This window comes from Oncorhynchus mykiss, chromosome 2, assembly GCF_057628025.1.
Source record: "Oncorhynchus mykiss isolate SJ-2025 chromosome 2, ASM5762802v1, whole genome shotgun sequence".
In the NCBI taxonomy this organism is placed as follows: domain Eukaryota; kingdom Metazoa; phylum Chordata; class Actinopteri; order Salmoniformes; family Salmonidae; genus Oncorhynchus; species Oncorhynchus mykiss.
The window spans coordinates 94,976,332-94,990,253 of record NC_143023.1 but is presented as its reverse complement, the minus strand read 5'-3'; the positions used below and the strand labels follow the sequence as shown (position 1 = coordinate 94,990,253).

The window sequence follows — 13,922 nt, the reverse complement described above, 5'->3', positions numbered from 1 at the left end:
GAAAAAAAATCTCAAATATAAAAGGAGGGCATCCCTTATGACATGCCACACTAATAATAATGATCCACAAATAACGTCAAAGTAATAATATCATACCAAACATCTGGTATGTAACGCTGTTAAATCGACCGACTCCCTACTGTGTTCACTAGGAGAGCTGGGCCCCGTATTCACGAGGCAGTTCAGAGCAGGAGTGCTGATCTAGGACCACGTCCACCCATTCCACGTAATCCCATTTGGATATTACCTGTAAAGGTAAAACTTGATCCAAGATCAGCACTGCTATAACATCATGAGGGAGTTCAGAGTAGGAGTGCTGGTCTAGGTTCAGGTACTAGTTTTTTTTTTTTTTGCTTTGACAAATCAAGACTATAATTGATTTAATGAGACTGGTGATTCATTTTAAAGGTCAACCCTCCATTTTTCTGGTGTTTTGTGGTGGAAAACCAAGCGGGTTGAGCGTACCACGTCAACCCTGTCATTATCCATAGATAGGCAAAAAATGTTTTAACAAATCAATTTTTATTGATGCACACCTCAAGCTTCCATTCCCCCTGTCACAAAGGGTTTATGGCTGATTTAAGTTTAAATTGCCAGCCCCGGTACAGTCAGCCCTGGTACAGTCAGCCCCGGTACAGTCAGCCCCGGTACAGTCAGCCCCGGTACAATCAGCCCCGGTACAATCAGCCCCGGTACAGATAATAATAATTTTTTTAAATCCTAAATTGAACATGTGCTCTTCATTACAAAATGTTAAAGTTAGGTGAAATAAAATGTTTATTTTTTAAAAATAAGTTACACTACCTAGAAGGGACTCATTTCCTGGAATGATATAAGGAATAGGGTACCATTATGGGCCGAGGGCTTCAGTGACTGTCTGTTCCTCTTTCCCCCATACACAGCAGGCAACACAATGATACAAGCAATCCAACACAAGGAACCGTTTTCCAGTTGGTTGTTTGAAGGTAGGATGAGAATGGATGGCAGAGTAGAAACATAATGGTCGGTAATTCACACCCCTTCAGTCTATCTGGCCTGGTTTAACACCCCCTTAGTCTATCTGGCCTGGTTTCACACCCCTTCAGTCTATCTGGCCTGGTTTCACACCCCTTCAGTCTATCTGGCCTGGTTTCACACCCCTTCAGTCTATCTGGCCTGGTTTCACACCCCTTCAGTCTATCTGGCCTGGTTTCACTCCCCTTCACTATCTGGCCTGGTTTGACAGTGAGATTTCATCTCCGCTCACATACTCTTCACCACAGACACAGGAAGCTTGGTGCAATAGAGAAGAGTGGAGAAGAGGAAACTGTCATCATGGTGGTGGTAGTGGCCATGTTCCAGGTCGCCTACAGTGCAGTCCTGTTGCACAGACAATCAGATTGTTAAGTTATAGATATACTGCAATTTAAAAAATATATATACTACTTTCTCATCTATGACCAATTGGATGTGTTCTCTGCAAATGAGTACGTAGCATTTCATATTGCAAGAACCCTCCTCAATACAACTTAATAATCTAACAACATGAGCAACTCAACCGCAATGTAGGTGACCTGGAACATGGCCAATGCCTCTGGGTGTTATGAAGAATAGAAATTCAAGTCAGATATTTGACATCTTCCTGTAATGTCCATATCATAAATTCCACATAGCCAAGTTTCTGACATACTGCTTTTGTTCATTCATTGGTCATGAGTCATGATGATAAGAGGCCACATCATTCCGGAATGATCTGACGTCACAAAGGAACCATCCAGTCTCAATGTTCTCCTTAACGGCTCCCCTCTGGATCTGACCAGTACGGGTTTCTAAATCTTGGTTGGGAGCATTAGGGTAGAAGCTCCACTACTACATTACATATACAGTTGAAGTGGGAAGTTTACATTCACTTAGGTTGGAGTCATTAAAACTCGTTTTTCAACCACTCCACAAATTTATTGTTAACGAACTATAGTTTTGGCAAGTCGCTTAGGACATCTACTCTGTGCATGACACAAATAATTTTTCCAACAATTGTTTACAGACAGATTATTTCACTGTATTACAATTCCAGTGAGTCAGAAGTTTACATACACTAAGTTAACTGTGCCTTTAAACAGCTTGGAAAATTACAGAAAATGATGACATAGCTTATCAGAAGCTTCTAAAGCTAATTGACATCATCTGAGTCAATTGGAGGTGTACCTGTGGATGTATTTCAAGGCCTACCTTCAAACTCAGTGCCTCTTTGCTTGACATCATGGGACAATCAAAAGAAATCAGACAAAATCAGACCTAAAAAAATATAAAGTCTGGTTCATCCTTGGGAGCAATTTCCAAAATGCCTGAAGGTACCACATTCATCTGTACAAACAATAGTATGGAGGTATAAACACCATGGGACCACACAGCCATCATACCGCTCAGGAAGGAGACGCGTTCTGTCTCCTAGAGATGAACGTACTTTGGTGCGAAAAGTGCAAATCAATCCCAGAACAACAGCAAAGGACCTTGTGAAGATGCTGGAGGAAACAGGTACAATTATCTATATATTATCAAGTATCTATATCCACAGTAAAACGAGTCCTATATCGACATAACCTGAAAGGCCGCTCATCAAGGAAGAAGTCACTGCTCCAAAACCACCATAAAAAAGCCAGACTACGGTTTGCAACTGCACATGGGGACAAAGATTGTACTTTTTGGAGAAATGTCCTCTGGTCTGATGAAACAAAAATAGAACTGTTTGGCCATTTGGAGGAAAAAGGGGGAGGCTTGCAAGCCAAAGAACACCATCCCAACCGTGAAGCACGGGGGTTGGCAGCATCATGTTGTGGGGGATGCTTTGCTGCAGGAGGGACTGGTGCACTTCACAAAATAGATGGTGTCATGAGGAAGGACAATTATGTGGATATATTGAAGCAACATCTCAAGACATCAGTTAGGAAGTTGAAGCTTGGTCACAAATGGGTCTTCCAAATGGACAATGATCCCAAGCATACTTCCAAAGTTGTGGCAAATGGCTTAAGGACAACAAAGTCAAGGTATTGGAGTGGCCATCACAAAGCCCTGACCTCAATCCTATAGAAAATTTGTGGGCAGAACTGAAAAAGCGTATGCGAGCAAGGAGGCCTACAAACCTGACTCAGTTACAACAGCTCTGTCAGGAGGAATGGGCGAAAATTCACCCAATTTATTGTGGGAAGCTTGTGGAAGGCTACCCAAAACATTTTACCCACGTTAAACAATTTAAAGGCAATGCTACCAAATAGTAATTGAGTGTATGTGAACTTCTGACCCACTAGGAATGTGATGAAAGAAATAAAAGCTGAAATAAATCATTGTCTCTACTATTATTCTGACATTTCACATTCTTAAAATAAAAGTGGTGATCCTAACTGACCTAAAACAGGACATTTTAACTAGGATTAAATGTCATGAATTGTGAAAAACTGAGTTTAAATGTATTTGGCTAAGGTGTATGTAAATTTCTGACTTCAACTGTACCTACTAACAACTATGTGAACCATTTTTCACCAAGCCGATCACTGCTCCCATACCTTCTATCAAAATTGAGGTACAGTCTTTCAGGTTGGAAGCAGGTGGATATGGTCACCATAGAGATAGAACAATCGCTATGAACGTCACCATCCACTAGGGCTGTACTGGCCTCAACAGTATCTTGTGATGTGTATTGAATGGTCCAGAAATATGGGAGGTTGGTGTTTGAATACAGCACCACGTACGGCAACAGAACAGAGAAAATCCCAAAACGTCAGACTCTGCTACAGCAAAGATCTCGGTTTGTCTGTTTGTCACAGTTGGAGTGTTGAGGTGGAAATAATGGAAATCAATGGACAAAACCACCACAATGCCACCACTTCCAAATAATAAAACATCTATACACATTGCATGTTTTCTTTTAAAGTGACTGAGCCAGTTAGAATCTTCTAGACAGTAGTTGGATTTGTAGCAGCAAATTCTCTCTTATCCCCAATAAATATAAAATGTATAAACATCTCTATTTTTAGCCAGTTTCACATTGGCCTGGGCCCCCAGGGGTCCAACAGTACTGTAGATAGGGGCCCCTGGCAGAAAGGGGGAACGCACAGAGGGCTGGTCCTCCTACCCCCCCACCCCCCTGTGGCCCCTTGTAGACAACCATCTCTGAGACTGAACCATCTCTGTCTGTATAACATCCTCATCTGTTGAACACACCACCGCTAGGAGTCTTTAGAAGAGCATGCTCTGCCTTCTGTTCTTGCCGTTGCCTGAAGGTAGCAAAAACAACAAAACGAAAAGTAGAAATGAATAATTACAAGACTATTATTGTTTTTATGTTAAAGCAGTAGCGTATTAGAGGGCTAAGTCAACTGAATAGAATGTTAATAAAGTAGGTCAATGGAGACTATTTAGAGGCGCTATAAAATATATTTTCAGGGACCGGTGTGTTTTTGAGTGTTAGTAAAAAAATATATAAAAATATAAAAAATATATATTTTCCAAAAATAAATAAATAATAATAATAATAATAATAATAATAATAATAATAATAATAAATATAAGTGGTACTAATTTGGATCCCTGACGGACTCCACTAACCTGACTCAGGATAGTTAGAGTTCCTATAGCCTGGATCTCTCTGCAGCTGAACCTCCTTCAGGGTGAATATGGATATGCCTGTCACACAAACACACGTGTCAGAAATAGAAAGTTAAAAAGAGAAAGATGAGGAACACACCACACAGAACACTCTTTGTATATACACTGCACAAAAAAATAAAGGGAACACTTAAACAACACAATGTAACTCCAAGTCAATCACACTTCTGTGAAATCAAACTGTCCCCTTAGGAAGCAACACTGATTGACAATAAATTTCACATGCTGTTGTGCAAATGGAATAGACAACAGGTGGAAATTATAGGCATTTAGCAAGACACCCCCAATAAAGGAGTGGTTCTGCAGGTGGTGACCACAGACCACTTCTCAGTTCCTATGCTTCCTGGCTGATGTTTTGGTCACTTTTGAATGCTGGCGGTGCTTTCACTCTAGTGGTAGCATGAGACGGCGTCTACAACCCACACAAGTGGCTCAGGTAGTGCAGCTCATCCAGGATGGTACATCAATGCGAGCTGTGGCAAGAAGGTTTGCTGTGTCTGTCAGCGTAGTGTCCAGCGCATGGAGGCGCTACCAGGAGACAGGCCAGTACATCAGGATACGTGGAGGAGGCCGTAGGAGGGCAGCAACCCAGCAGCAGGACCGCTACCTCCGCCTTTGTGCAAGGAGGAGCAGGAGGAGCACTGCCAGAGCCCTGCAAAATGACCTCCAGCAGGCCACAAATGTGCATGTGTCTGCTCAAACAGTCAGAAACAGACTCCAATGAGGCTGGTATGAGGGCCCGACGTCCACAGGTGGGGGTTGTGCTTACAGCCCAACACCGTGCAGGATGTTTGGCATTTGCCAGAGAACACCAAGATTGGCAAATTCGCCACTGGCGCCCTGTGCTCTTCACAGATGAAAGCAGGTTCACACTGAGCACATGTGACAGACGTGACAGTCTGGAGACGCCGTGGAGAACGTTCTGCTGCCTGCAACATCCTCCAGCATGACCGGTTTGGCGGTGGGTCAGTCATGGTGTGGGGTGGCATTTCTTTGGGGGGCCACACAGCCCTCCATGTGCTCGCCAGAGGTAGCCTGACTGCCATTAGGTACCGAGATGAGATCCTCAGACCCCTTGTGAGACCATATGCTGGTGCGGTTGGCCCTGGGTTCCTCCTAATGCAAGACAATGCTAGACCCCATGTGGCTGGAGTGTGTCAGCAGTTCCTGCAAGAGGAAGGCATTGATGCTATGGACTGGCCCGCCCGTTCCCCAGACCTGAATCCAATTGAGCACATCATGTCTCGCTCCATCCACCACAGACTGTCCAGGAGTTGGCGGATGCTTTAGTCCAGGTCTGGGAGGAGATCCCTCAGGAGCATGCCCAGGCGTTGTAAGGAGGTCATACAGGCACGTGGAGGCCACACACACTACTGAGCCTCATTTTGACTTGTTTTAAGGACATTACATCAAAGTTGGATCAGCCTGTAGTGTGGTTTTCCACTTTAATTTTGAGTGTGACTCCAAATCCAAACCTCCATGGGTTGATAAATTTGATTTCCATTGATAATTTTTGTGTGATTATGTTGTCAGCACATTCAACTATGTAAAGAAAAAAGTATACAATAAGAATATTTCATTCATTCAGATCTAGGATGCGTTATTTTAGTGTTCCCTTTATTTTTTTGAGCAGTGTATACAGTGCCCTGCGAAAGTATTCGGCCCCCTTGAACTTTGCAACCTTTTGCCACATTTCAGGCTTCAAACATAAAGATATACAACTGTATTTTTTTGTGAAGAATCAACAACAAGTGGGACACAATCATGAAGTGGAACGACATTTATTGGATATTTCAAACTTTTTTAACAAATCAAAAACGGAAAAATTGGGCGTGCAAAATTATTCAGCCCCTTTACTTTCAGTGCAGCAAACTCTCTCCAGAAGTTCAGTGAGGATCTCTGAATGATCCAATGTTGACCTAAATGACTAATGATGATAAATACAATCCACCTGTGTGTAATCAAGTCTCCGTATAAATGCACCTGCACTGTGATAGTCTCAGAAGTCCGTTAAAAGCGCAGAGAGCATCATGAAGAACAAGGAACACACCAGGCAGGTCCGAGATACTGTTGTGAAGAAGTTTAAAGCCGGATTTGGATACAAAAAGATTTCCCAAGCTTTAAACATCCCAAGGAGCACTGTGCAAGCGATAATATTGAAATGGAAGGAGTATCAGACCACTGCAAATCTACCAAGACCTGGCCGTCCCTCTAAACTTTCAGCTCATACAAGGAGAAGACTGATCAGAGATGCAGCCAAGAGGCCCATGATCACTCTGGATGAACTGCAGAGATCTACAGCTGAGGTGGGAGACTCTGTCCATAGGACAACAATCAGTCGTATATTGCACAAATCTGGCCTTTATGGAAGAGTGGCAAGAAGAAAGCCATTTCTTAAAGATATCCATAAAAAGTGTCATTTAAAGTTTGCCACAAGCCACCTGGGAGACACACCAAACATGTGGAAGAAGGTGCTCTGGTCAGATGAAACCAAAATTGAACTTTTTGGCAACAATGCAAAACGTTATGTTTGGCGTAAAAGCAACACAGCTGAACACACCATCCCCACTGTCAAACATGGTGGTGGCAGCATCATGGTTTGGGCCTGCTTTTCTTCAGCAGGGACAGGGAAGATGGTTAAAATTGATGGGAAGATGGATGGAGCCAAATACAGGACCATTCTGGAAGAAAACCTGATGGAGTCTGCAAAAGACCTGAGACTGGGACGGAGATTTGTCTTCCAACAAGACAATGATCCAAAACATAAAGCAAAATCTACAATGGAATGGTTCAAAAATAAACATATCCAGGTGTTAGAATGGCCAAGTCAAAGTCCAGACCTGAATCCAATCGAGAATCTGTGGAAAGAACTGAAAACTGCTGTTCACAAATGCTCTCCATCCAACCTCAGAGCTTGAGCTGTTTTGCAAGGAGGAATGGGAAAACATTTCAGTCTCTCGATGTGCAAAACTGATAGAGACATACCCCAAGCAACTTACAGCTGTAATCGCAGTAAAAGGTGGCGCTACAAAGTATTAACTTAAGGGGGCTAAATAATTTTGCACGCCTAATTTTTCAATTTTTGATTTGTTAAAAAAGTTTGAAATATTCAATAAATGTTGTTCCACTTCATGATTGTGTCCCACTTGTTGTTGATTCTTCACAAAAAAATACAGTTTTATATCTTCATGTTTGAAGCCTGAAATGTGGCAAAAGGTCGCAAAGTTCAAGGGGGCCGAATACTTTCGCAAGGCACTGTATATATATTTATGTGTGTGTATCACTCACTCTCTGGCAGTGTGTGTGTGTATATATCACTCACTCTCTGGCAGTGTGTGTGTGTGTGTGTATATATATATCACTCACTCTCTGGCAGTGTGTGTGCGTGTATATATCACTCACTGTCTGGCAGTGTGTGTGCACGCGTGTGTATATCACTCACTCTCTAGCAGTGTGTGTGCGCGCGTGTGTATATCACTCACTCTCTGGCAGTGTGTGTGCGTGTGTATATCACTCACTCTCTGGCAGTGTGTGTGCGTGTATATATCACTCACTCTCTGGCAGTGTGTGTGCGTGTATATATCACTCACTGTCTGGCAGTGTGTGTGCACGCGTGTGTATATCACTCACTCTCTGGCAGTGTGTGTGTGTATATATCACTCACTCTCTGGCAGTGTGTGTGTGTATATATCACTCACTCTCTGGCAGTGTGTGTGTGTATATATCACTCACTCTCTGGCAGTGTGTGTGTGTATATATTACTCACTCTCTGGCAGTGTGTGTGCGTATATATCACTCACTCTCTGGCAGTGTGTGTGTGTATATATCACTCACTCTCTGGCAGTGTGTGTGTGTATATATTACTCACTCTCTGGCAGTGTGTGTGTGTATATATCACTCACTCTCTGGCAGTGTGTGTGTGTATATATCACTCACTCTCTGGCAGTGTGTGTGTGTATATATCACTCACTCTCTGGCAGTGTGTGTGTGTATATATTACTCACTCTCTGGCAGTGTGTGTGCGTATATATCACTCACTCTCTGGCAGTGTGTGTGCGTATATATCACTCACTCTCTGGCAGTGTGTGTGCGTATATATCACTCACTCTCTGGCAGTGTGTGTGTGTATATATTACTCACTCTCTGGCAGTGTGTGTGCGTGTGTCCCCAGGCTCCTGAAGTAAGGCTGTCTCATCGACTCATCTGCAGACATCCTCTGCTTGGACTCGTACTGAGAAAGCAACAACAGAGAAACAGTGTGTGTGTTTGTTTAATAAGCGCGTGTGTGTGTGTGTGTTTGTTTAATAAGCGTGTGTGTGTGTGTGTGTGTGTGTGTGTGTGTGTGTGTGTGTGTGTTCTTGGACAGGAAAGCCATGATAGAGGAAACATCCACACTCTGCTAATTAATTCCTGCCTCCAGGAAGTTAAATAACTATGTTAAATATGCCACAATGCAACTCCATAAAGCTACATAAATACACAATATTACTTCTGCAGCAGTGCACTGTAAACATCTGCATTCTGGTGAAGTTATTACTGCTGTGTGTCAAAGCCTTATGTACACTAAGTTTTCCTTTGAAATTCTACCAAGTACACTGTCCCAATGTAACAACAACACGCTGCCGTTTATCAGATACAGGTGTCGGAGCAGTGGTGCAACTCAGAGGATTGTTTATTCAAATGAGTCAATCTGTTTGCATCTGTAGTGGGACTCACTTTGAGAAATGACAGCAGCAGTTCAATGCCATCGGTATCCAACCTGAGAAGCACAGAGAGGGAGGGGGTGGGAGGGAGGGAGGGAAAGAGGGAGGGAGGGAAAGAGGGAAAGAGGGAGGGAGGGAAAGAGGGAAAGAGGGAGGGAGGGAGGAAAGGGAGGGAGGGATGGAGGAAAGGGAGGGAGGGAAAGAGCGAGAAAGAGAGCAAGAGAGCAAGAGAGCGAGCAAGAGGGAGAGAAAGAGGGAGAGAAAGAGGGAGAGAAAGAGGGAGAGAAAGAGGGAGAGAAAGAGGGAGAGCGAGAAAGAGAGAGAGCGAGAAAGAGAGAGAGCGCAGTGGTAAAGGTGTTAGATCAGTGGGAGTGACTCATGGTGGTGTAGTGAACTCTAGGAAAGAAGCAGAGTAAACTATTCCACAGGATTTCCTCCACAGGAAGGGAGGTGTACGCACACACATACACAAACAAAAACTTTTCTCTTACAAAACCCCCTTTGAAAGCAGAAGGGCCAGTAATTCCACTTCAGTAAAAGGAAACACCCAGTGTTACGACATGTTCATTTCCCTGGACACCAGCTCATGTTCATTTTCCTGGACACCAGCTCATGTTCATTTCCCTGGACACCAGCTCATGTTCATTTTCCTGGACACCAGCTCATGTTCATTTCCCTGAACACCAGCTCATGTTCATTTCCCTGGACACCAGCTCATGTTCATTTCCCTTGACACCAGCTCATGTTCATTTCCCTGGACACCAGCTCATGTTCATTTCCCTGGACACCAGCTCATGTTCATTTCCCTGGACACCAGCTCATGTTCATTTCCCTGGACACCAGCTCATGTTCATTTCCCTGGACACCAGCTCATGTTCATTTCCCTGGACACCAGCTCATGTTCATTTCCCTGGACACCAGCTCATGTTCATTTCCCTGGACACCAGCTCATGTTCATTTCCCTGGACACCAGCTCATGTTCATTTCCCTGGACACCAGCTCATGTTCATTTCCCTGGACACCAGCTCATGTTCATTTCCCTGGACACCAGCTCATGTTCATTTCCCTGGACACCAGCTCATGTTCATTTCCCTGGACACCAGCTGATTTAAGGACATGTTGCTGTGTGGGAATCTGTAAGTTTCTTCGGAAAAAGGCGTCTGCTTCAAATCAACGAGGGTCAGATGTTTTTAGAACTCTGCAGTGGTCTAACGTGGTCTACTAGTGTCCTACTCTTGTCGGTCTGAAAACATCTGACAAACATTTAATTATGAGTGAAAATTGTCCCTTTAATATGATGTAACCACTCCAACAGATCTGTACCCAGGCCTGTAGCCCTACATACCTGGGAGCATGGTTGATGAGGGGCTGTGTCTTGTACTTGGGGAACTTGTAGGACTTGAACTCCTCCATGGAGGAGATGCCAGGCCAGCTGTCCTCTGAGGGTGTTCCTGTTGGAGGGTGGAGAGGGCAGTCACAGGGGCTCTAGCATAGCAGCTGACTGTCTACAAAGATGTAGGTTAAAAGTATAATTTAATACAAGCAAATTCAAATGACACACACACATTACAGAGAGCAGATATATTTTATTTCACCATGTCATGTTGTTTTCCCACCACCAGGTGGCAGCACTCACCCAGCAGTCTGAAGATGAGGTGCAGTTCGTCCTCCACAGTAGAGCCAGGGAACAGAGGCCTCCCGGCAGCCATCTCATAAAATATACAGCCCACACCCCTGGGGTTGAAAAGATGAGGTTCGGGGTCAAATAGAGTCAATACAGGTCTTCATAAGGGGAGTCTGTACCCAACATTCACTTAACTTTTCCTGCCCTCCACTGTAAATTAGATGCATGGCTATTCTCATTATTCAAGGGAACATAAGGACGTCAGAGCGTGGTAGATACAGAGGTCGATATGGGGGTCAGGATGGATTTCAGTTTTGCATATATAATTCAGATTAGAAGATCATGGCTCCTGATAACCCATTCTCAAGAAATGCTCATGATTCTACGTTGGTTCTCTCATGGTTCTACGCTGGTTCTCTCACGGTTCTACGCTGGTTCTCTCACGGTTCTACGTTGGTTCTCCGCTGGTTCTCTCACGGTTCTACGTTGGTTCTCTCACGGTTCTACGCTGGTTCTCTCACGGTTCTACGCTGGTTCTCTCACGGTTCTACGCTGGTTCTCTCACGGTTCTACGCTGGTTCTCTCACGGTTCTACGTCGGTTCTCTCACGGTTCTAAGTTGGTTCTACACTGGTTCTCTCACGGTTCTACGCTGGTTCTCACGGTTCTACGTTGGTTCTACGCTGGCTCTCACGGTTCTACGTTGGTTCTCTCACGGTTCTACGTTGGTTCTCTCACGGTTCTACGCTGGTTCTCTCACGGTTCTACGCTGGCTCTCTCACGGTTCTACGTTGGTTCTCTCACGGTTCTACGCTGGTTCTCTCACGGTTCTACGTCGGTTCTCTCACGGTTCTACGTTGGTTCTACACTGGTTCTCTCACGGTTCTACGCTGGTTCTCACGGTTCTACGTTGGTTCTACGCTGGCTCTCACGGTTCTACGTTGGTTCTCTCACGGTTCTACGTTGGTTCTCTCACGGTTCTACGCTGGTTCTCTCACGGTTCTACGCTGGCTCTCTCACGGTTCTACGTTGGTTCTCTCACGGTTCTACGCCGGTTCTCTCACGGTTCTACGCCGGTTCTCTCACGGTTCCACGCCGGTTCTCTCACGGTTCCACGCCGGTTCTCTCACGGTTCCACGCCGGTTCTCTCACGGTTCCACGCCGGTTCTCTCACGGTTCCACGCCGGTTCTCTCACGGTTCCACGTCGGTTCTCTCACGGTTCCACGTCGGTTCTCTCACGGTTCCACGTCGGTTCTCTCACGGTTCCACGTCGGTTCTCTCACGGTTCCACGTCGGTTCTCTCACGGTTCTACATTGGTTCTCTCACGGTTCTACATTGGTTCTCTCACGGTTCTACATTGGTTCTATGTTGGTTCTCTCATGGTTCTATGTTGGTTCTCTCATGGTTCTATGTTGGTTCTCTCATGGTTCTATGTTGGTTCTCTCATGGTTCTATGTTGGTTCTCTCATGGTTCTATGTTGGTTCTCTCATGGTTCTATGTTGGTTCTATGTTGGTTCTCTCATGGTTCTATGTTGGTTCTCTCACGGTTCCACGTTGGTTCTCTCATGGTTCTACGTTGGTTCTTTCATGGTTCTACGTTGGTTCTGTTGGTTCTATGTTGGTTCTCTCATGGTTCTATGTCACCTCAGCTCACTCACCACATGTCTATCTGTGTGGAGTACTCAGAGGATCCGAGTAGAACGTCAGGAGGTCGGTACCAGAGCGTCACCACCTCGTTGGAGTACGTCTTAGTGGGGACTGACTTGGCCCGGGCCAGACCTGGAACAAAATAACAAGGAGTTACACAATGGAACATTACTGTCTTCACTGAATAGACCGGCTCATTGTCAGCAATCATGCCGAACTGAACCAAGCTGACCTGTACTGTGCTGGCCTGGTTGTGCCTCCACCATAGTTGCAGAAATCAGACTAAGTGAAAAGGAAATATCGGAGCTAGCTGAGTACGGTTCAGGTCTGCAGGAAAGTGTGAAGAGCGTTATAAACTCCCCAGAAACCTGGGTAGAACGAGAACATGTCTCTTACCGAAGTCGGCCAGTTTGAGTTCTCCTCGTTCGTTGATGAGCAGGTTCTGAGGCTTCAGATCTCTGTGTAGAACCTTCCGTCTGTGACAGTAGGACAAACCTCGCAGGATCTGAAACAAGAAGATCTGAGACAAAACAACAAAGATGATGTCAGACCTCTGCTGGTAGTCAGGACACTTCGGTGGAAATATAAAACATGTAGTGTAATCAGAAAAATGATAATCATCTTCAGCTACTGTGCATGGGTAGGAACAAAGGCTTGTTAGTTTCTCGAATATCTCCATTCGATCAGAATAACTATTTTTCCCTTTTTCCAGAGAGAATTTAAATTTGTGGTGTGAAACTAAAAATCACACAGACACCTGTCAACGGCGTGACATTTGCGTGTGAGAGTAGCAAGCATCAATTCACAAACTCTGGGTAGCGTATGACAACCGAATTGGCATGAAAATCCATAATAAAACTGTTCGCTATTCTGCCACCGGGAATTCCTTTTAAACATTTTTACATTTATTTTTGAATTTTACCCCCCTTTTCTCCCCAATTTCATGGTATCCAATTGTTAGTAGCTACTATCTTGTCTCATCGCTACAACTCCCATACGGGCTCGAACGTTGAAAGTCATGCGTCCTCCGATACACAACCCAACCCACAGCACTACTTCTTAACACAGCGTGCATCCAACCCGGAAGCCAGCCGCACCAATGTGTCTGAGGAAACACCGTGCACCTGGCAACCTTGGTTAGCGCGTACTGCGCCCGGCCCACCACAGGAGTCGCTGGTGCGCGATGAGACAAGGACATCCCTACCGGCCAAGCCCTCCCTAACCCGGACGACGCTATGCCAATTGTGCGTCGCCCCACGGACCTCCCGGTCGCGGCCGGTTACGACAGAGCCTGGGCGCGAACCC

At 44.9% G+C, this 13,922-nt stretch overlaps 1 protein-coding gene across 4 annotated transcripts in view; it reads right to left on the bottom strand.

Annotated features, from left to right (window-relative positions):
• Positions 1–505: 505 nt before the first annotated feature.
• LOC110500336 (cyclin-dependent kinase 17) overlaps positions 506–13,922 on the bottom strand; it is a 106,203-nt gene continuing 92,786 nt past the window's right edge. For 3 of the 4 annotated variants that reach the window (XM_090213228.1, XM_090213230.1, XM_090213229.1), the window contains exons 9-16: positions 13,014–13,137; positions 12,629–12,749; positions 10,981–11,078; positions 10,690–10,795; positions 9,358–9,400; positions 8,782–8,872; positions 4,582–4,659; positions 506–4,250 (exon numbers count right to left, since the gene is read on the bottom strand). In XM_090213228.1, the coding sequence (XP_090069354.1) occupies positions 4,213–4,250; positions 4,582–4,659; positions 8,782–8,872; positions 9,358–9,400; positions 10,690–10,795; positions 10,981–11,078; positions 12,629–12,749; positions 13,014–13,137 (699 nt within the window). In that variant the 3' untranslated portion in view covers positions 506–4,212. Of the gene's footprint in view, positions 4,251–4,581; positions 4,660–8,781; positions 8,873–9,357; positions 9,401–10,689; positions 10,850–10,980; positions 11,079–12,628; positions 12,750–13,013; positions 13,138–13,922 lie in introns of all 4 variants that reach the window. The other variant, XR_016489652.1, reaches the window with a different exon arrangement.